This window comes from Schistocerca serialis, chromosome 5 (assembly GCF_023864345.2).
Source record: "Schistocerca serialis cubense isolate TAMUIC-IGC-003099 chromosome 5, iqSchSeri2.2, whole genome shotgun sequence".
Classification (NCBI taxonomy): Eukaryota; Metazoa; Arthropoda; class Insecta; order Orthoptera; family Acrididae; genus Schistocerca; species Schistocerca serialis.
The window spans coordinates 793442808-793469500 of record NC_064642.1 but is presented as its reverse complement, the minus strand read 5'-3'; the positions used below and the strand labels follow the sequence as shown (position 1 = coordinate 793469500).

The 26693-nt window shown below is 40.6% G+C and overlaps 1 protein-coding gene and 1 long non-coding RNA gene across 2 annotated transcripts in view; both read left to right on the top strand.

Moving 5' to 3' along the window:
• Positions 1 to 944: 944 nt before the first annotated feature.
• LOC126481511 (uncharacterized) lies at positions 945 to 14034 on the top strand. Its single transcript, XR_007587583.1, has 3 exons — positions 945 to 1004; positions 13680 to 13740; positions 13875 to 14034. It is a non-coding gene; the product is annotated as an uncharacterized LOC126481511 (long non-coding RNA).
• A 61-nt stretch (positions 14035 to 14095) lies between these two features.
• The window catches only part of LOC126482224 (zinc finger protein on ecdysone puffs-like), a 157439-nt gene continuing 144841 nt past the window's right edge, over positions 14096 to 26693 (top strand). The window contains exon 1 of the mRNA XM_050106203.1: positions 14096 to 14252. Coding sequence (XP_049962160.1) covers positions 14123 to 14252 — 130 coding nt within the window. The 5' untranslated portion in view covers positions 14096 to 14122. The remainder of the gene's footprint in view (positions 14253 to 26693) is intronic.

Below are 26693 nucleotides of genomic sequence, written 5' to 3'. Positions count from 1 at the left end.
AGAAAATATCTACCAGTGCTATTTTGTTATTTAATGGTTATAATATGTGGTGTGTGAGCATGTAAATGGCATTCTTAGCAGAGCAACCCTTCCGAAACCCAAACTGTGATTTGCTGAGGATATTATTATTGCCAGGGTGAGATACCATTGTAGAATACACCACCACCTCAAAAATTTTGGAAAATGATGTCAGCAGTGAAATAGGCCCTATCACCTTTCTTACAGAGTGGTTTAACAATGGTATATTTTAGTCTCTCTGGAAAAATGCCTTGGGTTAGTGATGCATTACATACTGGACTTATTGTGTGGGAACAAATCTTTAGTACTCTATTGGAAACACCATCAAAACCAGAAGAGCTTTTACTCTTGAGAGAATGTATGGCCCTCTCAATTACAAAAGTAGAAGCTGGTGGTACATTCATATGATGTAATTTTATGAGAGTTACTTCAACATATTGCTGTGATCTTTCTCTTGAACTCTTGGTCCCTATGCTGCCTACTATGTTTCAGAAATGATTATTAAATAGATTTGCTACATGTCACATGTTATTTATAACCCTTCCATCCATTCAATTAAATAATGTATGGGTCTCAAAAATCATGTACATCCCTACCTCTTCCATATCCAGCATGTCTTCTGACTCTCATCTGCTATAGAAAAACGAATGCCAACTAATGTTTCTTGTGATCTTTTAAGTGCCTCTATGTCCTACCCATAAATCTGCAGTTCAGTGATATAAATAGCAAAGTATAAAAACAAACTGTTTGCATATCAAACTATCCTATAGTTTGATCATTATGAAATCTGTAATTCCTGGAATTGTATGTTGAGTGTAGCATTTTCTGCTCTAGTCTTGAAGAATGTTAGTGCAACATGTGATTTTTGTTGATGTTTTTTGTCATTATTTTTCTGAATATTTAATGAGAAAAAAAGCTCTGCTTGCAGGTATCAAAGGACATATGACACTGATTCAAGAAGGAATACAAACAGTGGAGAAAACAAGGTATGAGCCTGATTTCACATAACTGATTTACGAATTTCTAGTTGTATTCACGCTTCTTAAAACATTGTGATCACTATTTTTGCTATAGTTGAACAAAGTAATACATGCAAGTAAAGAAAGAAAGACCATGCTAGACAACAAGAAACCAGTAGTAGAGATAAATACAGGGTGTGTCAGAAAGAATCATCCAATTTGGACATCTATATTTCTGAAACTAATAAACATATACAATGAATTTTGTTTTTTTGATGAACAACAAACTCAAAAAGTTTTTTCATACCTTTTCATAGTTGGACAATATGCCTCCCCTTGAGATGCCTGGTATATGTCAGTGCTGTATTCAAATTGTTAAATTGTTCGCACACTGCAGCGAACATGTATCGAGTTACAGATTCCTCAGTTGCTATCATGCGATGTCTCAGTTTACTCATTATTGTTGGTAATGGAGGCACATAACCAGAGTATTTCATAAACCCCCACAATAAATAATCACATACAATCAGGTCTGGTGACCTTGGAGGCCAGTAATGTAAGTCTGAATCATTTAGTCCAGTGCAACTGATCCATCGTTCAGTAATACTTTGATTTAAAAATTCCTGCACTTCCGCGTGCCTGTATGGTGGTGCCCCATCCTGTTGGTAAATGGTCAATTGAATCAGTCTTCAACTGTGGGGGGAAAAAAGTTCTCAGTCATATCGAGATATGTGTTTCCTATAACAATGTTCTTGGCAAAGAAAAATGGGCCATACACCTTTTCCTGTGAAACTACGCAAAAGACACAAATTTTTGGAGAGTCTCCCTGATGCGGTACAACTTCATCTGCTTGTTCCATACCCCATATTCTCACTTTGTGACATTCACCATTCCAGTTAAATGGAATATTGCCTCATTACTAAACACGAAGCATGGAAGAAAACTGTCATCCTCCATCTGGGCAAGAATGAAACTGCAGAACTCCACCTGTTGTTGTTTGTCACCTTCATGACGAGCTTGCAGTAGCTGAATTTCGTACGGTTTCATTTGTAAACGTTGACGCCACATGGACATCAGGGGCATGTTGAACTGTCGAGCTGCACGGCGAATGGATTTCTGCAGACTCCTTGTGAAACTATGGTAGATGCATTCCACATCTGTATCAGACACTCTGGTTGATTTGCCTTTACACAAACAACCCATTTCTCTGAATTGTTCATGCGATCATCTAATGCTCTGTACTGTAGGAGGATCCACACCATACCTAGTATGGAAGTCATGCTGAACTGTTATTACTGACCCGCACTGCGCAAAATATAGAACACAAAATGCTTTCTGTTGTCCAGACACCATTTTTACTAGGACTGATGTGGGCACACACTGCTGCTACATAGTGGTAACCATGTAAAACTCGGAGAGTTTGCTCTTTCCAAAAGTAGGTTTTTCGTGCACATATCTCAAAGAACATAATAGTTGTGACTTTTTTTATAAATGGATAATTCTTTTTGATACATCCTGTATAAAACACACAAATTATAAAGAATATGCCAAAACATAACGTCTTTTTTAAAATTAAGATAGTTTTCTATAGTGAAGTGTAGTAATGGACTGGTCAGTAATTTGTTCTGTAAAATGGTGTTTTTCTTTACATCAAATTCCTATCCCGCGTCATCACCCACCCACCCACCCACATTGAACACGTCTATATATCATCCACTACCTGAAAACTAAATTCCAACAAGCCCATTCTTTCCCCCTTCCCAATTATCAGTTCTGGTATGCTGCAGTGCCTGTAAGAACACATCCTACCAGCCCTATACATAGATACACTCCATAACAGAGGTGGTTAGCACATACACAAAACACAATCATTACTCATGACTTTGGCAACTGTTTGAGAGTGGGCTAGTGAGAAACTCATTGTTCGAATGAGGCAACTGTCACACTCACAGCTATAAGGAAATCTGTGAGGTATGACATGGCCTGCAATGAAAAGTGTACACATTTGTTACACGTACAGTTTAATCATCATCATAATATTTCTACCTTCGCATTTTCTTTCCCTCTTGCTTCCAAACATCATAACATCAGAAAATAAACATACTTTCCTAGCATGTACGTAGAAGCAAAATTTTTGTCTGCTATAGATATACTCTGTTTATGAATTTATTTAATCATTTTTCAATTAAAGAAGTTACATTCCTGAAGGTGTGTGGTAAAAGTAATTCTTTGGATCCTCTCATTTCCACGGAACGTAGACTCCAGGAGTGGAAATGTTGCCCAGACACTAACTGAAATTAAAAATATAAATTAATAAACTTTTGTTCTGTCGAATACAGTTCCCAATCTTGTTCTCTTACAATTTTAAAATAGTTAAGCCTATTTTTCAAAACTAGAGGGAAAAGAGCAAAATACAATGGTGATTACTCCCGTAATGGTCCCAAGCTGAAACTGCAGTAAATGAGAAATATTATTCAAAATTTTGATGAAATCCAAGGATACCTTTTTCCTAAATATGTTATCATGTTATGTTTTTCCATAATATGTTATCACTGCGTGAAGAGTTTGACAGAGCACTGAAAGACCTGAGTCGAGACAAGGCCCCGGGAGTAGACAACATTCCATTGGAACTACTGACGGCCTTGGGAGAGCCAGTCCTGACAAAACTCTACCATCTGGTGAGCAAGATGTATGAGACTGGTGAAATACCCTCAGACTTCAAGAAGAATGTGAAAATTACCGAACTATCAGTTTAATAAGTCACAGCTGCAAAATACTAACGCGAATTCTTTACAGACGAATGGAAAAACTGGTAGAAGCCATCCTCGGCGAAGATCAGTTAGGATTCCGCAGAAATATTGGAACACGTGAGGCAATACTGACACTACGACTTATCGTAGAAAATAGATTAAGGAAAGGCAAACCTACATTTCTAGCATTTGTAGACTTAGAGAAAGCTTTTGACAATGTTGACTGGAATATTCTCTTTCAAATTCTAAAGGTGGCAGGGGTAAAATACAGGGAGCGAAAGGCTATTTACAATTTGTACAGAAACCAGAAGGCAGTTATAAGAGTCGAGGGGCATGAAAGGGAAGCAGCGGTTGGGAAGGGAGTGAGACAGGGTTGTAGCCTCTCCCCGATGTTATTCAATCTGTATATTGAGCAAGCAGTAAAGGAAACAAAATAAAAATTCGGAGTAGGTATTAAAGTCCATGGAGAAGAAATAAAAACAATGAGGTTCGCCGATGACATTGTAGTTCTGTCAGAGACAGCAAAGGACTTGGAAGAGCAGTTGAACGGAATGGGCAGTGTCTTGAAAGGAGGATATAAGATGAACATCAACAAAAGCAAAACGAGGATAATGGAATGTAGTCAGATTAAGTCGGGTGATGCTGAGGGAATTAGATTAGGAAATGAGACACTTAAAGTAGTAAAGGAGTTTTGCTATTTGGGGAGCAAAATAACTGATGATGGTCGAAGTAGAGGGGATATAAAATGTAGACTGGCAATGGCAAGGAAGGCGTTTATGAAGAAGAGAAATTTGTTAACATTGAGTATAGATTTAAGTGTCAGGAAGTCGTTTCTGAAAGTATTTGTGTGGAGTGTAGCCATGTATGGGAGTGAAACATGGACGATAAATAGTTTGGACAAGAAGAGAATAGAAGCTTTCGAAATGTGGTGCTACAGAAGAATGGTGAAGATTAGATGGGTAGATCACATAACTAATGAGGAGGTATTGAATAGAATTGGGGAGAAGAGGAGTTTGTGGCACAACTTGACAAGAAGAAGGGACCGGTTGGTAGGACATGTTCTGAGGCATCAAGGGATCACAAATTTAGCATTGGAGGGTAGCGTGGAGAGTAAAAATCGTAGAGGGAGACCAAGAGATGAATACACTAAGCAGATTCAGAAGGGTGTAGGTTGCAGTAAGTACTGGGAGATGAAGAAGCTTGCACAGGATAGAGTAGCATGGAGAACTGCATCAAACCAGTCTCAGGACCGAAGACAACAACAACAACATGTTATCAAAACTTTTTTTGTGTTCCAGATTTGATTTTAACTTCATTTTACAAAAAACCCTAGCGATATTCCTGAACCTTGAACAATAACAGAACTTCTTGCTTTATATGTAATTGAGATAATTTAACTTAAGTATGGTGATGTGTAGAAGAAATGCATGAGTTCCACCTTTCCCTATCCCCTCTTCTCTTCATTCTAAGGCTCTGTCCACTCACCAATCTCCATCTTCCTTTCTTTGTTCCCACTATCCGCCCCATCAATCGCCTTCAGACACTATAAGAGCTGTAAGAGTAAACTTCAACTTGTTCATTTGAAAGGGTTGTAAGAGTGGAGGAGGAAAACTTTGGGAAAATCTGTTAACATTGGTGTGGAATGTGCTCAAGATTTATTGTCGCAACAGTGCATATGGAATATATGAAATGATTACATTTATAGATCAGTAGCAGAAGCGATTCTGAGGTTCTGGGTATTGAGCCACTCTGTAACACCCATATTAATACATGGTGTAGCCTCTATGTGTGGCAATGAAGACACTGATTCTGGTGTCCAGTAAATCATACAGTTGCTGAATATTGTCATGTGACATGTTATGCCATGCCTGCTCAACCAGTTCACATAGTTCTGTGAGAGTTCTTGGTTGATAGGTTGCTTAAGTTACTTCTCATTCCATCATATCCCTCATGTGCTTGATTGGAGCCAAGTCTGCAGATCATGCAGGCCATAGAAGTGGCTGCACCTCTTGCAGAGCACATTGAGTTTCATGGGCAGTTTGTGGGTGGGCATTGTCCTATTGGGACAACACACCACCTTTCTTGTTTGTAAAAGACTGGGTCTAACCACATTCTGCACATACCGAGCACTGGTTAGCACCCCCTCCAGAAACGTCAAAGGTGAATGAGAGGTGTGCAAGCTCATAGTCCCACTGCTAATAACCAGTTTGCAACAGTTCATGTTGACACATCTGGGCTCACAAGCCCTCTGATCTGTGCTGTGATAGCTGAATAATCTGCCACTGCTGCCCTTACAATATGATCATCTTGGTGGGCATCTGTGCTACTTGGACATCCAGAGCCTCATCTATGGGTGCGAGAATGTTCACATGACCACTGATAGTCAGTATCGTTGTGCGTTTGTCACAGCTTGTTCAGCTTGTATGGCAATTCTCCAAAAGACCATCTTGTCACTTGGAAGGCCACAATTTGACCCCTTCCAAACTCACTCGGTTGTAGGAAGCAAGAGTGCATATCTATGGCATGGTTGCCTGCTTCACATGGTTGCATCACACTGAACCTTTTGGCTGTGAGCATTTTCTATTAAAGGAATGGCACTCTGTTAGCTACCACACTACACTATATGTTGGTGTATGGCATTGAAAGCATTATCAGTACATCTACTATCACCCAGATGGAATAAGCCATCATCCTATCAAAGTCGACATTGTCTTTCCAGGTGAACTACCCCCACCCACACCCACCCTGCAGTGTCGTAGCTTGAAATTATCCAAGCTGAAAACGTTCCAGGTATGCCCAGTAGAATGTACAAGGCATGTCTCATCTGTTTTCTATAAAAGTTACCTTGTACATTCTACTTTTATAGAACATCCTTCATTGTTGTCATAGCACTTCACTGTGACAAACAGTACTCAATTGCTAATGTGTCTTACGAGCAGTAAGAGCACAGTGGGAATACACAGGCTGTCTACGGCTCTTGGCCCATCGCACATTGTGCCTGAGGGTGTGCGACACCGTGGCGAGGAGCTTACGAGCAAGTCTGAGGGCTGAGATGACGTGCTCTACTCCATAGCCTAATCTGCGTGTTCCGTGGACTCCACTTCACAGACAATGAAATCTGCTTGGATATTTATCCAAATCGACCATACTCTGACCCACCTATCCCACTCCAAATCAGGACTCCCCATTCCCTCTTCCTTCCCCATCTTTCCCTATCTCTTCTCCTCTTCATACTACAGCCCTGCCCTCACACCAGACTCTTCCTCCATTTCTGTGTTCCCACTATCCACCCCAACACTTAACCTTTATCTCCATGGACTTTACCCAGTAGTGCCTAACATTAAAGATGCATTTACAGCTGTTCAACTTTTTGTGTTCACTAGGCTCATGCATCTGTTGTTCCAAAGGGCGAGGGAATAAATGGTATAGTTCAAAGTTCACACATGCCTCTGCTCGTGCATGCGAGCAACCATGTGCAAGCACAGGAATCTCCCGATTCCAGTCGGGGAGACATGCAGTAGTTGCAAGTCTGTTAGCACTCTGGCCAGGTAATCTAATGAGAAAAACCTGAAAATTGAAAAGTTTTATCATGCATTTGCTTACTTGTGTTTGGTTAGTTTTGCCAATTATGAAGCCAGTGTTAAACAAAATTACTGTCAGAAGTTCCTCACAAATAAGAACAACCTGTAAAGAAGAAAAGTTAAACCTGAATAAAATAGATGCCTTCATTTGTACTTCCCATGAGTACATGTTGAAGGAGAGAAATGGTTCTGGGGACCTTTAAGTGGTGAACCCTTTTGGTTCCTTTATGAGTAAAACATTTTCAGGGGTTGTTTTACTCATCGTATCAGGCATTCTGTCGCTGCAAAAGTCCTGGAGACAGTTACTGTAAAATTTCAACTTCAGAAAAGTTAAAATTAAAAATCATCTTGCATCATGTTATTTTTAAACATATTTATTGTACCTTAAAACAAAATTAAAGTATTATTACAATGGAAAACAATACTTACAATACAAAAGGAGCAGCTACATGCTCACTGCTCAAAACCCAAAACCAGACTGACTCCCCTCTGCCAACATGGCAGCCACCCTTTATACTTTCTTAACAATCCCGAACAATCCTCGGCATTGTTTAAGATGAAAATTTGATTAATTAACAATTAAAATTTTATGTATATATATATATATATATATATATATATATATATATATATATATATATATATATATATATATATATATTTAAAAACAAAGATGATGTGACTTACCAAACAAAAGCGCTGGCAGGTCGATAGACACACAAAAATACACACAAAATTTAAGCTTTCGCAACCAACGGTTGCTTCATCAGGAAAGAGGGAAGGAGAGGGAAAGACGAAAGGATGTGGGTTTTAAGGGAGAGGGTAAGGAATCATTCCATTCCCGGGAGCGGAAAGACTTACCTTAGGGGGAAAAAAGGACAGGTATACACTCGCGCACACACACACATATCCATCTGCACATACACAGACACAAGCAGACATTTGTAAAGGCAAAGAGTTTGGGCAGAGATGTCAGTCGAGATGGAAGTACAGAGGCAAAGATGTTTTGAAAGACAGGTGAGATATGAGCGGCGGCAACTTGAAATTAGCGGAGGTTGTGGCCTGGCGGATAACGAGAAGAGAGGATATACTGAAGGGAAAGTTCCCATCTCCGGAGTTCTGACAGGTGGGTATTAGTGGGAAGGATCCAGATAACCCGGACGGTGTAACACTGTGCCAAGATGTGCTGGTCATGCACTGAGGCATGTTTAGCCACAGGGTGATCCTCATTACCAACAAACACTGTCTGCCTGTGTCTGTTCATGCGAATGGACAGTTTGTTGCTGGTCATTCCCACATAGAAAGCTTCACAGTGTAGGCAGGTCAGTTGGTAAATCACGTGGGTGCTTTCACACGTGGCTCTGCCTTTGATCGTGTACACCTTCCGGGTTACAGGACTGGGGTAGGTGGTGGTAGGAGGGTGCATGGGACAGGTTTTACACCGGGGGCGGTTACAAGGGTAGGAGCCAGAGGGTAGGGAAGGTGGTTTGGGGATTTCATAGGGATGAACTAAGAGGTTACGAAGGTTAGGTGGACGGCGGTAAGACACTCTTGGTGGAGTGGGGAGGATATCATGAAGGATGGATCTCATTTCAGGGCAGGATTTGAGGAAGTCATCATTCTTCCAGCGGACAAGGGTTCCACGACTGTGGTACGTGATCGTCGGGAGTATGTGGCTGAGGGACTGCGTCAGCTTTCAGACAGCACTACATATGCCAAGGTAATCCCATTCCTGATGTCCAGGCGGAGCTTCAAGGAATCCTCAGAACCTTAGGCCCCCTACAAAACCTTTCACCTGACTCCATCAACCTCCTGACCCCACCGACACCCCGCACCCCTACCTTCTACCTTCTTCCTAAAATTCACAAACCCAATCATCCCGGCCGTCCCATTGTAGCTGGTTACCAAGCCCCCTTAGAACGTATCTCTGCCTACGTAGATCATCACCTTCAACCCATTACGTGCAGTCTCCCATCCTTCATCAAAGACACCAACCACTTTCTCGAACGCCTGGAATCCTTACCCAATCCGTTACCCCCAGAAACCATCCTTGTAACTATTGATGCCACTTCCTTATACACAAATATCCCGCACGTCCAGGGCCTCGCTGCGATGGAGCACTTCCTTTCACGCCGATCACCTGCCACCCTACCTAAAACCACTTTCCTCATTACCTTCGCCAGCTTCATCCTGACCCACAACTTCTTCACTTTTGAAGGCCAGACATACCAACAATTAAAGGGAACAGCCATGGGTACCAGGATGGCCCCTTCGTACGCCAACCTATTCATGGGTCGCTTAGAGGAAGCCTTCTTGGTTACCCAGGGCTGCCAACCCAAAGTTTGGTACAGATTTATTGATGACATCTTCATGATCTGGACTCACAGTGAAGAACAACTCCAGCATTTCCTCTCCAACCTCAACTCCTTTGGTTCCATCAGATTCACCTGGTCCTACTCCAAATCCCATGCCACTTTCCTTGATGTTGACCTCCACCTGTCCAATGGCCAGCTTCACATGTCCGTCCACATCAAACCCACCAACAAGCGACAGTACCTCCATTACGACAGCTGCCACCCATTCCACATGAAACGGTCCCTTCCCTACAGCCTAGGTGTTCGTGGCAAACGAATCTGCTCCAGTCCGGAATCCCTGAAGCATTACACCAACAACCTGAAAACAGCTTTCGCATACCGCAACTACCCTCCCGACCTGCTACAGAAGCAAATGACCAGAGCCACTTCCTCATCCTCTCAAACCCAGAACCTCCCACAGAAGAACCACAAAAGTGCCCCACTTGTGACAGGATACTTTCCGGGACTGGACCAGACTCTGAATGTGGCTCTCCAGCAGGGATACGACTTCCTCGAATCCTGCCCTGAAATGAGATCCATCCTTCATGAAATCCTCCCCACTCCACCAAGAGTGTCTTTCCGTCGTCCACCTAACCTTCGTAACCTCTTAGTTCATCCCTATGAAATCCCCAAACCATCTTCCCTACCCTCTGGTTCCTACCCTTGTAACCGCCCCCGGTGTAAAACCTGTCCCATGCACCCTCCCACCACCACCTACTCCAGTCCTGTAACCCGGAAGGTGTACACGATCAAAGGCAGAGCCACGTGTGAAAGCACCCACGTGATCTACCAACTGACCTGCCTACACTGTGACGCATTCTATGTGGGAATGACCAGCAACAAACTGTCCATTCGCATGAATGGACACAGGAAGACAGTGTTTGTTGGTAATGAGGATCACCCTGTGGCTAAACATGCCTTGGTGCACGGCCAGCACATCTTGGCACAGTGTTACACCGTCCGGGTTATCTGAATACTTCCCACTAACACCAACCTATCCGAACTCCGGAGATGGGAACTTGCTCTTCAATATATCCTCTCTTCCCGTTATCCACCAGGCCTCAATCTCCGCTAATTTCAAGTTGCCGCCACTCATACCTCACCTGTCATTCAACAACATCTTTGCCTCTGCACTTCTGCCTCGACTGACATCTCTGCCCAAACTCTTTGTCTTTAAATATGTCTGCTTGTGTCTGTATATGTGTGTGTGTGCGAGTGTATACCCGTCCTTTTTTCCCCCTAAGGTAAGTCTTTCCGCTCCCGGGATTGGAATGACTCCTTACCCTCTCCCTTAAAACCCACATCCTTTCGTCTTTCCCTCTCCTTCCCTCCTTCCTGATGAGGCAACAGTTTGTTGCTAAAGCTTGAATTTTGTGTGTATGTTTGTGTTTGTTTGTGTGTCTGTCGACCTGCCAGCACTTTCATTTGGTAAGTCACATCATCTTTGTTTTTAGATATATTTTTCCTACGTGGAATGTTTCCCTCTATAAGATGATGTGACTTACCAAACAAAAGCACTGGCATGTTGAAAGACACACAAACATACACAAAATTCAAGCTTTCGCAACCAACGGTTGATTCATCAGGAAAGAGGGAAGAAGAGGGAAAGACGAAAGGATGTGGGTTTTAAGGGAGAGGGTAAGGAGTCATTCCAATCCCGGGAGGGGGATGACTTACCTTAGGGGGAAAAAGGACAGGTATACACTCGCGCGCGCACACACACACACACACACACACACACATCGATCCGCACATATACAGACACAAGCAGACATCTTGTGTGAGTGTATACCTGTCCCTTTTTCTCCCTAATGTACGTCTTTCCGCTCCCGGGACTGGAATTACTCCTTACCTTCTCCCTTAAAACCCACATCCTTTCGTCTTTCCCTCTCCTTCCCTCTTTCCTGATGAAGCAACCGTGGGTTGCAAAAGCTCGAAATTTGTGTGTGTGTGTGTGTGTGTGTGTGTGTGTGTGTGTGTGTTTGTGTTTGTGTTTGTGTTTGTTATTGTCTCTATCAACATACCAATGCTTTCGTTCGGTAAGTTACAGCATCTTTGTTTTTAGATATATTTTTCCCACGTGGAATGTTTCCCTCTATTATATATAGGCCTTTACAAATGTCTGCTTGTGTCTGTATATGTGCGGATGGATATGTGTGTGTATGCGCGAGTGTATACCTGTCCTTTTTTCCCCTAAGGTAAGTCTTTCCACTCCCAGGGTTGGAATAACTCCTTACCCTCTCCCTTAAACCCCACATCCTTTCATCTTTCCCTCTCCTTCCCTCTTTCCTGATGAAGCAACCGTTGGTTGCAAAAGCTTGAATTTTGTGTGTGTGTTTGTGTTTGTTTGTGTGTCTATCAACATGCCAACGCTTTCGTTTGGTAAGGTACATCATCTTTGTTTTTAGATATATTTTTCCCACATGGAATGTTTCATTTTATCTGCTCAGTACAGTAAGTACACTACGATATTAGTACATGTCTCTTAATTCTTTCGAGAATAAACTCTCAAATAAGAAATTACAATAATACATTTATATTTTCTATTAATAACTGGAGACTCCCCTCACGGGAATTATTCCCTTCATTTACAGAGCTTCTACACTTTGAACTGAAATAGATTAAACAGTTATTTTCTCAGTTATAAGTTTTTCTGGATGAGTTACATATTTTGTTTACATGTGCAATCCTGAATTAGACCGGGAATTGTCCATTTAAATAAGCCTCAATGGGCCATTACGTTTCATGAGGCAGTATGATTTATAGGCCATTTGTGTCAACAAGAGTAAATAAAAGAACTCTGAAATTGTGCTTACAATTGACATAGCGGTTTTCGCTGTTTTGTGTGTTCTGTGAAACCATATGTTTGCCATCAAAGCCCTAAACAGTGTGAGAAATTCCATCTCATTTCAAACTCTTAGTGACATCCTACAACTTTTCTCTAGAGTTGTAAGTCTGAAGGTTAACAAAACGAAACTAAAATGTGTAATTAAACCCTTTCTTCACAAAGCTTCCTGTCTGTATTCCTCTAAAGTATTGCATGTTCAGAAATACACGCACATTTACATATTTTTACACTGCTTACCGTAATGTTAACCATGAAATACGTCTTGGATGTATGTTCCATCTTCGCAGCTAACTGAAAGGCAGATTGTTATTTGCCATGTGTTTCACTTCTTTTATTTATGGAGCAACTTCAGTAACAATTACCAGTGTTGTTAGTTCATGTGTGTCATCCTGGAGATGTCTTTACTCGGTCTCTATATGCCAGATGGCCGATTTTCAGTGTTTTTCGACCACATTTATTTCAACACTTCACTTCCACTTTTCACTTTGTACATTCAGTACAGAGTGAACAGTGCAGGTGAAGTGTTGAAATAAATGTGCTCAAAAAAAAAAAAAAAGCTGAAAATTGGCCACATGGATTATGAAAACTGAGTAAAGACCTATCCAGGATAATATACAATGAATTAGTAACATTGTAAATCACCAATGAAGATGCTTCATACATAAAAGAAGTGAAATGTGTATGGCAAAAAACAAACTGTCTTTCATTTAGTTGCAAAGACAGGACATACATCTATAACTTTTGATGCAACTAAGGAACAACGGAAAATGAAATTAAAATGATGAAATAAGTGTTTTTTCTCCAAAAAAAAGTGTTACATGGTCATCAACCTAGCTTAACGTAGAGTTCCAGTGCCTTCACCAGAAAGTGGAAAATTCCTTAGATCATGTTAGATTTTGATGCAGTATATACCTTGAACTTCAAAATCGTAACTTTAGTCATTTACATATCTGTGAGTGATGTATATTATGAAGTTAGACAGACATACTGCCATGTCTACACTCTCTCTCTCTCTCTCTCTCTCTCTCTCTCTCTCTCTCTCTCTCTCTCTCTCTCTCTGTGTGTGTGTGTGTGTGTGTGTGTGTGTGTGTGTGTGTGTGTGTGTGTGTGTGTGGTTAATTACTGTGATTCACCAAAAGTAATATTAGCTTTCTGTCTTGGTTTTGCAGCTATTCTTCAAACAGAACAGTCAAAAAATCCACTCCAGCTGTTCAGACTATACAGATGTGGGTTAGTGTTACCATTTGTAAATTGTTATTGAATTTTGAATTGTTTTAATTGAAGTTACTTTGATAATTTGAGTGGGTAAGCACAAGTGGAGAGGACCAAAAAGCAATTCTAAACATTTTTTGGTGATTGAACAGGTGAAAAGAGAGAGAGAAATATCAGACGTGGAAATGAATGGAGAACAGGATCAAATCTGTGTAACGAAAATGGGTATAAAACTAAGCAGAAGGCTCATTCTGAAATGCGCCAACCAAGATCTAGGAAAAGAAAGGGTTCTGTATCTCCTGCTAAAAACACTGACTCTGCCATAGATGGAATAAAGAAAAAAAGGAGGAATGCTCGTAAACGGGCAAAAATAAAAAGGATTGCCTGTGAGTCATCTGTTATGCCAAACAGTGATAGTGCTTCTTCCAGTACTCACAAATCACCGTATATTCAAGAAAACCGAATCGGAGATGACCCCATTACACAGATTACTAGAACTGTATCTAATTTTGCAGAAGAAACACCAAGTTGTAAGTAGTTACTTCACATAAGTATTTAATAATTGTTATTGGTAGTTTCTATTTTTATAAGACTCTGATATCATCTCTGTATTGCAGTTTTATCAGTTCACACAGGTAAGTACCTCAGTTCTCATGAGTATTGAAAGATGTTATGTGATCAAGAAATCATCAGGAACACTTAGTACTAATTTTTAAATATTCCTGCTAGCGTAGAGCATCACTCACACATAGAATAGACATTGAACTGCTGGCTGGCACACACATGGTAACTAGTTAAGTTACCTATCTCTGCAACTACTTCTGAGTTAAGGTCTTACTAATCCATCTTACCTACTTAGTTGCCCTCATTAGCTAGCACCTCTTTCCTGATCATTGAAACTGGCTGAAAACATTTGGTGACAATAGAATGATTCCAATAATGTAAATCACGCATTATATAGGGCTGAATTTCTGTGACTTTTAATAACATTTTTATACACTTAACAGTTGATGGCCAGTCATGCAGGTAGATGAATAGCTACAAACTGCTATACAGTCGTCGTGCTGTAGACCTAAGCATGATGAGATAATTAGTGACTGTTTAGTGTGGCATAAGAACAATTAACATTATAATAACAAGATTAGCTACTGTGTTGGGTAGCAGAATAATTTCGCCAGAATAACACACTGGTTTTCAGGCTGAGCAAAAGACACCACAAATAAATGAGGTTGCACAGTGAAAGTTTGTCCACACTATTAAGACTGTTGCTGCATTGGATTGTTATTGTAGCAGCACACCATTTTCAGTTAATCACAGTTATCAAAGTTTAATGCTAATTCACAATGTGAAATCACGCAGGGTAGCCGCATGGTCTGAAGTGTCGTGTCGCGGTTTGCACAGCTCCCCCCACGTTGGAGGTTCGAATTCCCCTCGTGTGTGTGTGTGTGTGTGTGTGTGTGTGTGTGTGTGTGTGTGTGTGTGTGTGTTTTGTCCTTAGTGCAAGTTAGTTTAAGGTAGATTAAGTAAAGTGTAAGCCTAGGGGCCGATCACTTCAGCAGTTTAGTCCCATAGGAACTAACCACCAACACAACATGAAATAATTAAATGAAATTGTCATTGAGTTTAATAAATGACACACAACAGGATGTGAGGTCCTTCTCAAACACAGTACATTTTAGAGACCGATCATGGCGAACTTTCCCATACTGACCAACACAGCTGTAGTGCCTATTATTTCTAACTGCAGACTGCATGCTCTGGAATTCAAATGGTGTTACAAAGACTGGTGTATGAACTAACTTGTTTCATAAACTGCATAGTACTTTGAAAATAGATAAGATTAAATTTGGTTGTTTTGAAATAACTACAAGCTTTTACAAGAATTTATCTTATAAAAAATGCTACTGGTTAGAAACTTAGAAAAATATGCAGATACTATTATGCCTCCACGATGTTAATCCTTTATTTACAAATATAAGCACCATATTGAAACCCATAGTGAGTTACATGAAATTATTAGTAGTGTTGTATGTGATACTGTACAGATAAGTTATAGTAACAAAAGTAGGGAGTTGAAGGTCAGAGTCCAATAGTGGTTTGGGCAAAATCTACAATGAAGATGGGTAGTATACCACAACTTCAGGTTTAATTATTTCATAAGATTTCATATGTTTCAGCTAATTTAAAGTATTTTACTGTAAAGTTGGAATGCTTGGCTTTCAAATGGTGTAGATTGTTACATTGGTATCTGCCAATTAGCTCATAGGTTTCTCTACTTATCGAAGTGGACTATTATCTTAAATTAATTATAACTTTTAATTAACTTAATCTATAGCCAAACTAATGGTATCAATGGACTCAGTGCTGTGAGAAGAAGAGACTGAACAGTAAAATTAAATTGAACTTTGTCTGATAACTAATTTGCAGGTTTTCATGTACCTATTAATGTTACATAAACAACTTTATTGGACATGTAATAAACTTGGAGGAAATTGATAATTATTGGGAGCTGATGACAAAATAGACAGGTAATACTCATTTGTTACATTACATGGCGTGTAACGATATTGGTTAGAGCATATGGGGGGGGGGGGGGGGGGGGGTCAGAGAAAAGGCATTGATGGGGAAAGAGAAGAACAGCAGAAAAAGTCATTTTGAGAGATTGTGCCAGTGTGAAAAAATAAAGGCGGATGCAGAGAAGCTGCAAAAAAGTGGAGAAAATACTGTTAAGTAATTTATCTGCATCTCTTCTGATGGTGATATATGGTTTTCAAAAGTTAAGTGTGTTAGGAATGAGGATAGAAGTACATTGCATATCTACTTTGCTATAAGTGGATTTATTATCAGATTAAACAATGGAAAATCCAGGAAGGATTAATGACAATATTATGAAAACGAAAGACTGCTATTCACTGTACAGTGGAGAATTTGAGACTCAGGCAGGCGCAGTAAAAAGACTACTAAACACGTAAGCTTTGGCCAAAGGGCCTTCTCCTCAAATAGACAAAACACACACACACACACACCACTTCATACAAACGCAACTTGCACACATGACCACTGTCTCTGGCTGCCAAGGTCTGAGCTAAGACTTTCCAGGGTTGCCACAAGTTCTGGAAATCGGGGAATTTAAAACGCATCAGGGAAATTTGAAAAAAACACTGGAAAAATCTCATTTTTGTCTCAGTAGATAAAATGGTTTGTTTACTGAGATATAATGCATTGTTTCAGGATGGGCTCAGCTGAATACATGCGCTGCTCCCCTACTGCCTCATTCTTTCCGCTTCTCCCCTTCCTACTATTCCCTCAGCTTGCAGTCAGTGCTTCCACCACATCTTGCCACTAGCCTAGCAGCTGCCAATGAGAGTCAGGGAGGCATGACATGTGAGTGTTTGGATCTGATGGTCAGAGACTGATGATGGAGTAGCCAGAGACAGCAGTCATATGTGCATGAATTGTGTCTGAGTGATTATGTGAAAGTGTGTGTGCTCTCATTTTCTGACAAAGGCTGTGGCCAAAAATTTAGTTGTGGTAGTGTGATTATCTTCCCTACGTGCCTGTGTGTGGCTCAGTGATCATCTTTACCGTGATTTGTTTCCTATCCTCATTAGTATTGATTCTCAGAGTATTCGAGCAAGTTATCTGTTGCATGGATTGATCATCACAGTCTAATTTTATCAACACGATGTCTGTGATACATGATGTTAGCCATGCAAGTGGACTTCAACGGTGGGCCAAAACCGCATGCCATTCCTGCGGGTAACTGTGAATGGATCGGGCCAGCCGGTCTGAAGCCCACTAATGTGCAGGCCATGCCCATCGGATCTAGTCTCATCGATCTGACCGCAGGCCGGGTCTGTTTGTGTGTGGCGTAATGCAGTGGATTTTCATGGTTTATCCAAGGACCCAGGACTGCAGTGCTTCTTGGCAGGCTGGAGGCCACGGGTGATAGATTTCAGGAATTGCGACTGTCTCACCACAAGTACATTGTACAGTGCGGTGTTTTATAGCCATTTTGTATATTCTAGTACATTTTGGCACTTTGAAAGGAGTTCATATATTAGAAAGTATGGATTATAAGCAGAAAAAAATTGTGGCAGTTGTTGGCGGTTTGTACGTCATGTACTCATATATTTCTCAAAAGAAAAATCACACAATGAAATGTAGAATGAAATTGTCATGTGGCATTGATGGCTGGGAGGCCCCATCCGAGGAAGTTTCACCGCCGGGTTGCAAGTCTTCGTATAGATGATGCCACATTGGGTAACTTGCACGTAGGTGATCTTGAAATGATGATGAGGACAACACAACACCCAGTCCACAAGTGGAGAAAATCTCCAAACTGGCCGGGAGTCAAACCCGGGCCTGCTGCATGTTGGGTAAATAAGTTACCACTCAGCTTAGCAGGTGGACACACAATACCTCTAAAATAATAGACACAATACAATGAGCAATAACTGACAATAATGAGCATAGTAGAACCAACATTTTATTGGCAGTCATCTATAGTGTTAGTTTACACAACTCTTCCGTGCCTTAAACATTTCTTTCAAGAGGCCTACATTTTTCTGGGATTATTTCTGAACTCAGCGAAGGTATTTTACATATGTCTTGCGACTCCAAGGAAATGCATATTTTTGTCACCAAATGTATTTGATTTTATTGAAATCAAATAACATCAGTGGTCTTCATGAAACACATGTCCGGCCCTGGTTGCTGAGTGGTCAGGGTGACAGAATGTCAATCCTAAGGGCCTGGGTTCGACTCTCGGCTGGGTCGGAGATTTTCTCCGCTCAAAAATGAGATCGACAGGAAGTGCAAAACAGCTAAGCAGGGATGGCTAGAGGACAAATGTAAGGATATAGAGGCTTATCTCACTAGGGGTAAGATAGATACTGCCTACAGGAAAATTAAAGGGACCTTTGGAGAAAAGAGAACCACTTGTATGAATATCAAGAGCTCAGATAGAAACCCAGTTCTAAGCAAAGAAGGGAAAGCAGAAAGGTGGAAGGAGAATATAGAGGATCTATACTGAGGCGATATTCTTGAGGACAATATTATGGAAATGGAAGAGGATGTAGATGAAGATGAAATGGGAGAAATGCTACTGCGTGAAGAGTTTGACAGAGCACTGAAAGACTTAAGTTGGAACAAGGCCCCGGGAGTAGACAACATTCCATTAGAACTACTGACAGCCTTGGGAGAGCCAGTCCTGACAAAACTCTACCATCTGGTGAGCAAGATGTATGAGACAGGCGAAATTCCCTCAGACTTCAAGAAGAATATAATAATTCCAATCCCAAAGAAAGCAGGTGTTGACTGATGTGAAAATTACTGAACTATCAGTTTAATAAGTCACAGCCGCAAAATACTAACGCGAATTCTTTACAGACAAATGGAAAAACTGGTAGAAGCCGACCTCGGAGAAGATCAGTTTGGATTCCGTAGAAATGTTGGAACACATGAGGCAATACTGACCCTACGACTTATCTTAGAAGGAAGATTAAGGAAAGGCAAACCTACGTTTCTAGCATTTGTAGACTTAGAGAAAGCTTTTGACAATGTTGACTGGAATACCCTCTTTCAAATTCTGAAGGTGGCAGGGGTAAAATACAGGGAGCGAAAGGCTGTTTAGAATTTGTACAGAAATCAGATGGCTGTTATAAGAGTCGAGGGACATGAAAGGGAAGCAGTGGTTGGGAAAGGAGTGAGACACGATTGTAGCCTCTCCCTGATGCTATTCAATCTGTATATTGAGCAAGCAATAAAGGAAACAAAAGAAAAGTTCAGAGTAGGTATTAAAATCCATGGAGAAGAAATAAAAACTTTGAGGTTCGCTGATGACAGAGGCAAATAAATATTCCCTTGGTACAGGGGACCATTCTGAGTCCAAGACATATCACATCCGAAAGCAGTATATTGATGCAGGACAAAGTAAATAATTGTACAATATAGATATTCTTAAAAGATGCAAGGCTCCAGGAAGTTTATGTCCTTCATGAATTCGGAATTTGGTGGATTGACGACCAACAGCTGACCCATTAAATTATTTCCATATTTCTCTTTTTAGTTTACCCATAGAGAATTTCTTTCTTTCTTTGACTGTCTTGTTATCTTCTAGTGAAGTAATATCTTCCACTGTCACTTCTTCCATAAAAATAACTGTAAGAACACAAAAAGAGTCTGAGCTCAACGTGAAAATGGCCAGTGAGGTCCCTATGTGTACAACAGATGGACTTATAGTGTCTAGTGCTTGTTTTGTCACTACTGAAATGCTATGTTAAGTTAATAAATTATCAATTAGTCCATAAACTTTACTGTACTAAAGATTAGATTTATCATGAATATGTGACAGTTAATATTTCCATGTCATTCATTTCACTATATGTTACCATGTACATATGGTACATGAAAAAGAATAAGAATGATTTTATTTTTATTCTCATATGATATTATAAGGAGGAACATTTAGTACTACAAAAGTATAGAGAAGTGAAATAGCAATGACAACATACTTCTGATAAACTATGAATGTAGTAAAATGACTATTTAAGAATTAGAAGTAAAATGTTATCAGCTTTATACATTTCATAAAACTGAATGAAAGAGAATAGTATGGTTGGGTTTATATGTGATTTTTGTTTTTTGGTGGTGGTGGGGGGGGGGGGGGGGGTGTCAATCATGGGTAGTGAGGTATCACTTCTAAAAATGTATTGATGGATGAATAGACTGACTTTAACGATTATAGTGACAGTTTTACGACAACGTACGTGAAAATGCTTCCTGCTCTGTGGCATTTCCTAGTGGTTTGTTAGTGTCAATTTTTGAGTTTTCTCTAGGAGTGAAACTGTGGCAAAGCTATTTTGTAAGAAATGCCGAACACCTGCTTCTCTTGTCACCACAGTGAAATACCTTAGCAGATAGGGTCCTTGGGGTGGAGGGTGGTAAGGGAATCTATTTATGGGGTGCTGACTCCTTTTTTACTTCGATCTGACATACCTGTCTCTTTGTCTTCTTTTCTTACTTCTCCCTCAGGAGTACCAAATCTATCGTCACTCTGTCCATATGCAAAGTTTCTTTTGCAGGATCCTTCCTCTTTACCATCCAGATAATTGAAGTTACGACATACAGCAGTAGGATTGCACTGGAGAGTATTTCACATATGATGATGACAGTAGACTCACAGAATTTTATAGTGTGTTGCTTAGATGACGTATGTTAGTCATGCCCACACATGTTGTAGGGAAGAGAGTCCATGGAGAACATAGTGGGTCAGGGAAATTGATGGCATGCTATCATGCGTAACACAACAAGAAATAGTATATTAAAGAGTGGTGTGTTAACGCATTCTCAACAAGAAGCACGTTATGCAGGATAGGAATTAGAGCATTAACATATGTTCACGAGGAAGGATTTTACAGAACAGGAGATGAGTTGTTAACATTCTCCTAATATGTTAAAAGGAAGTACATTGAATATACTCAAATAGTCAAGTGTTTTCTAAATCTGGTAGATATAAGAGATTGGACGATAAGAAAATACTTATCAAAGAGCAGAAGCAGAATCATAGAGGTGAGAACCATGTGCACATGGTGTTGTTGTACTCATTGTAAACAAGAGTAACAAGTAAAAAAATAAGTTGAAAAAAGAGGAGTTAAAGTGCAGAAGTAGAGAGTAATCAAGTAAAGTCAGCATAAAATTATTATGGGGAATCTTCTCATTTAAAGTGAATAAAGATTATAGAAAAGGGCTAATAGCTAGGTTTACTGATGAAGTTAAAATGCGGTGTACCCAAAATCACAATAGGCGTTGGAGAAGAAAAGGATAGACATATCCATAGGAGCAATGCCTATGCCTTAGTCATGTGAATCCATGGGAGGAATGACCTGTATTGATTAGTATACATAGGAGAGGTGTAAAGATAGGCGAACCCTTGGAAGGTATGGTCTATACCTTGGTCAGATGAATGGCCTGCACCATATTTTTTTGAGTGTGAAGGGAAAAAGCTGGACACCCACATCTGTAACCGTATAGTGGTTTGACACTGTTCTTAGAACGAGTATAAGAATAGTTCATACATAAGTATGAAGTTGTATAGTTGCTAATGATCATGATATGGAAGTTTTCTCCAAATTAGTTATAAACATACCTGATAGCACAGGCAAAGGATGGTTTTGAATAGACTTACCTGATAGCTGAGATGAATTATGGTTTGGAGCAGAGATGTTTCAGACAAGTGGACAAGAGCCTGTACTGAGATTAGACTCCAGAGATCATATAGCAGACATATACCCAGCAGGTAACGCCTCAGGTAACAACAGTGTAAGAAAGTGAAACTTCCTGGCAGATTAAAACTGTGTGCCGGACCGAGACTCGAACTCAGGACCTTTGCCCTTCGCGGGCAAGTGCTCTACCAACTGAGCTGCCCAAGCACAACTCACGCCCTGTCCTCACAGCTTTACTTCCGCCAGTACCTCGTCTCTTACTTTCCAAACTTCACAGAAGCTCTCCTGCAAACCTTGCAGAACTAGCACCTCTGGAAGAAAGGATATTGCGGAGACATGGTTTAGCCACAGCCTGTGGGATGTTTCCAGAATGAGATTTTCACTCTGCAGCGGAGTGTGCGCTGATATGAAACTTCCTGGCAGATTAAAACTGTGTGCCGGACCAAGACTTGATCTCAGGACCTTTGCCTTTTGCGGGCAAGTGCTCTACCAACTGAGCTACCCAAGCACGACTTACGCCCCGTCCTCACAGCTTTACTTCCACCAGTACCTCGTCTCCTACTTTCAGCACACTGTAAGGTAACACTGCATAGCAGAAGCTGGCTGAAACTAAATAGAAAACTAGCCGGCCGAAGTGGCCGTGCGGTTAAAGGCGCTGCAGTCTGGAACCGCAAGACCGCTACGGTCGCAGGTTTGAATCCTGCCTCGGGCATGGATGTTTGTGATGTCCTTAGGTTAGTTAGGTTTAACTAGTTCTAAGTTCTAGGGGACTAATGACCTCAGCAGTTGAGTCCCATAGTGCTCAGAGCCATTTTAAATAGAAAACTTATCATTTTCTTAAACATTAAAATTGAAAGGACAATACTAAAAATAGTATTCAGAACAGGAAATGGACGGGACCATACATGACTTGTGCCTTGTTATTGTAGCTGGAGTATTTTCTCCTTAACAAAAGGTTAGTTATCATTAAATAAGTTACAATTTTATGTTACAAGGATTCATTTGTAACTAGCAGAGTAAAGAGTTATCTCAACATCTTTCCTTTAAGTTAGGGACTCTGTAGTATTACAGGCTGTTTAGACAAACTACATTTCCCACTTCCTATTTATGACAAGGAAAGATGATTGTGACAAACTAGTAAAGTAATATTAGGTAGGGAATAAGTCACTAAACACATATTGTGTGTAGTCATTGTGTTTCATGTTTGTGCAGAGTTAACAGAGAGGTGTGCGGTTCAAGTAATTGGCAAGGTGTGATGGGGAGTAAACATCTTCACCTGCTGTGGGTGATGCCTTTTATGTTTTGACGTCGCGCCTTGGCAGTGTCTTGGCTGTTAAGGAGCAGACACCATCTCCAAGAATGTAAACAGCAACAAACGAAGGAAGCTCTAAAATGAAATGTGCCTTACTTACAAACTGCTACTTGTCGAGCAGCCTTCAAGGCAGATGTTATGTTTGAATTGAATTGTATCTGCTCCAAGTTACGAAGTAATTGTGATCTGTACTCCCACTGAAACAAGTACGTGACAGTCAGTGGTGTTGATATTGTTTATACTTCCACCAATAACAGCTGCAAAGGAGAAAATGTCAAGTCTTTCCAGGGCCACGCATGGTTCTACAGAGATACTGATTTGCTGGACCTCCTTATAAAGAAGATAATTAACAGTATTTGAGTTACATTAAAGGTAATTTAACATGTTATGTTAAACATAACATCAAATGTCAGTGTTTTGACTCAGCTCCAAACACTTAAGAAGACATTCAAAAACACTTCAAAAGTGTTGAAATTAGGAAAGTCTAGTCAGTTGTGGGTACTCATGTAATATGAGCTATGAATGTGAAAGGATGAGTGATTAAGAGAAGCTGTAACTTCATACTTCAATACTCCTTCAGACCTGAAAAAGAGATAATATGTTCATGCTGGGAGAAGTTAAAATATGTGTAGCACTATTTTATGGTAACATGTAGGATTGAAGATTTTATAGACATTACCACAGTCTGCTCAAATGATAAGTGGTCTGAAATACCAGCATTGAGACACCAAATGAAAAGAAGTATAGGTGAGAATGTAAATTTGGAGGATCATGGGAATGTAAGTTATAGTGACCAGGAAGAGTCAAAAGGGTAAGGAGCAATATCTTCATTTAAATAAATAAGGAAAGAATTTTGGACGGTTTGCGTGTTGATTAGTGTTTGTGATGCAGTGTACCTGGTATAATGAATTTGTTGGAGAGTAAAGGGTAGGTGGGCCTACTGAAGGGATGGCCTTCACCTAGGTTTCAGGTAATTCCACAGAAGGAATGACCTCGAACCATATTAGGGAAGGTGGACTCATAAGATGACACTAGCACCATACATTGGAAAGTAAAGAAGCATTATCAAGTAATTGTTGTTCCTATTCGCAGACCGTTCTCCAAATTGGTACAATGTAAAGAGACTTACTTGGTTAATGTCAGAGAAGGACAGCAGCATTTACATGCATGCTTGACTTCATAAATGCCTGGGATTCACAGTTATCAATCATGGATTCAATTTACGGATCAGCATGTAGCTCCTTGGGTCCATAAGAGAGATGCTTAAGCATTTAGTGATTTAGAGTGAAATAGCAGTGGCTGCCTCTGGTGCATAAAATATATACAGTATACAATCAAACAGTGAAAAATCCAGGATGGAATGTAACAATATTATGAAGAGGAAAGTTGCTACTCGCCATATAGTGAAGATGCTGAGTTACAGATAGGCGCAACAAAAAGAGCCTAACTGTGACTCAACATCTCCGCTATATCTCGAGTAGCAACTTTTCTTTTCAGAAAAAAGGATACAATCATAAATATAAGATGACAAGGCAAAAGGAAGCTTGTGAAATATCTCGCACATAAATCCTCTAGTTAGCATGAGACAGAGTAGGATGTATGTATGATCTAAACTGAAGTGAAAATAATCCATGTATTGGAGTAAGTTAAGGTAACGGGAATAGGTTTTGTGAGAGATTACAACACTTCTAGTGAAACTGTACCGGTGACTGGCAAAACCAACAGAAGACATAAAGTTGTAGGTATGTTAAGAGTGTAAATACTTAAAAGAAAGATGGTCTGTTGGCATGGAGAAGTATTATGCTTTTAAACAGAGATAAAGTAGAAAATAATTTTAGAATATAATGGTTGAAGTGGAGAGCGGGGCTCTCATCGATTCATGAAAGGAAAGTTCATTTATGTTGAAATATTTACAGTCACAATATTATGAAAAGGAAATCTGCCACTCACCATATAGCGGAGATGCTGAGTCGCAGATAGGCACAACAAAAAGAATGTCACAAATAAAGCTTTATAGACCACCCCCCCCCCCCCCCCCCCCACACACACACACGTAACTCACACACACTACTGCAATCTCAGGCAACTGAAACCATACTGCGAGCAGCAGCACCAGTGGATGGTGGGAGTGGCAACTGGGTGGGGCTAAGGAGGAGGCTGGATTGGAGAGGGGGAGGGATAATATGGTAGGGATTCCAAACCAGCAACCTCCTTCCTTGTTGCCGTGACCAACCGTATCCTCACCAACAATTACTTCTCCTTTGAAGGCATTACCTACAAACAAATCCGGTCTATAGCTCTGGGCACCTGCATGGCACTATCCTATGCCAAACTATTCATGAGCCATCTAGAGGAACCCTTCCTAAAAACCCAGAATCCTAAACCCCTCACCTGGTTCAGATTCATTGACATATTTGTGACCTCAAAGACATCAGTACCTCAATCTATATCAAACATGCTAACCACCAGCAATACCTCCACTTTGACAGCTGCCACATTTTCCATACCAAGAAGTCCCTTCCTTACGGCCTAGCCAACCATGGTCGTCGCATCTGTAGTGAGGAGTGGTCCCTCTTGAAATATACCAAGGGTTTCATTTGAAGCCTTCACAGACTGTAGTTATCCTGCCAGCCTTGTACAAAAACAAATCTCCCATGCCTTATCTTTCCAGTCTCTCACCACCTCCCAAAGTCCCACTGTCCAGCCGCAGAGGAGCATTCCCTTTGTAACTCAGTACCAACCAGGACTGGAGCAACTGAATTACGAGGGCAGTTCAATAAGTAATTCAACACATTTTTTTTCTGAAACAGGGGTTGTTTTATTCAGAATTGAAATACACCAGGTTATTCCCCAATCTTTTAGCTACACAACACTATTTTTCAACGTAATCTCCATTCAATGCTGTCGATGTCGGAGCCAACGTCGTACTGCATCAATAACTTCTTCATCATCCGCGTAGTGCCTCCCACGGATTGCGTCCTTCATTGGGCCAAACATATGGAAATCCGACGGTGCGAGATCGGGGCTGTAGGGTGCATGAGGAAGAACAGTCCACTGAAGTTTTGTTAGCTCCTCTCGGGTGCGAAGACTTGTGTGAGGTCTTGCATTGTCATGAAGAAGGAGAAGTTCGTTCAGATTTTTGTGCCTACGAACACGCTGAAGTCGTTTCTTCAATTTCTGAAGAGTGGCACAATACACTTCAGAGTTGATCGTTTGACCATGGGGAAGGACATCGAACAGAATAACCCCTTCAGCGTCCCAGAAGACTGTAACCATGACTGAGGGTATGGCTTTAAACTTTTTCTTGGTAGGGGAGTGGGTGTGGCGCCACTCCATTGATTGCCGTTTTGTTTCAGGTTCGAAGTGATGAACCCATGTTTCATCGCCTGTAACAATCTTTGACAAGAAATTGTCACCCTAGCCACATGACGAGC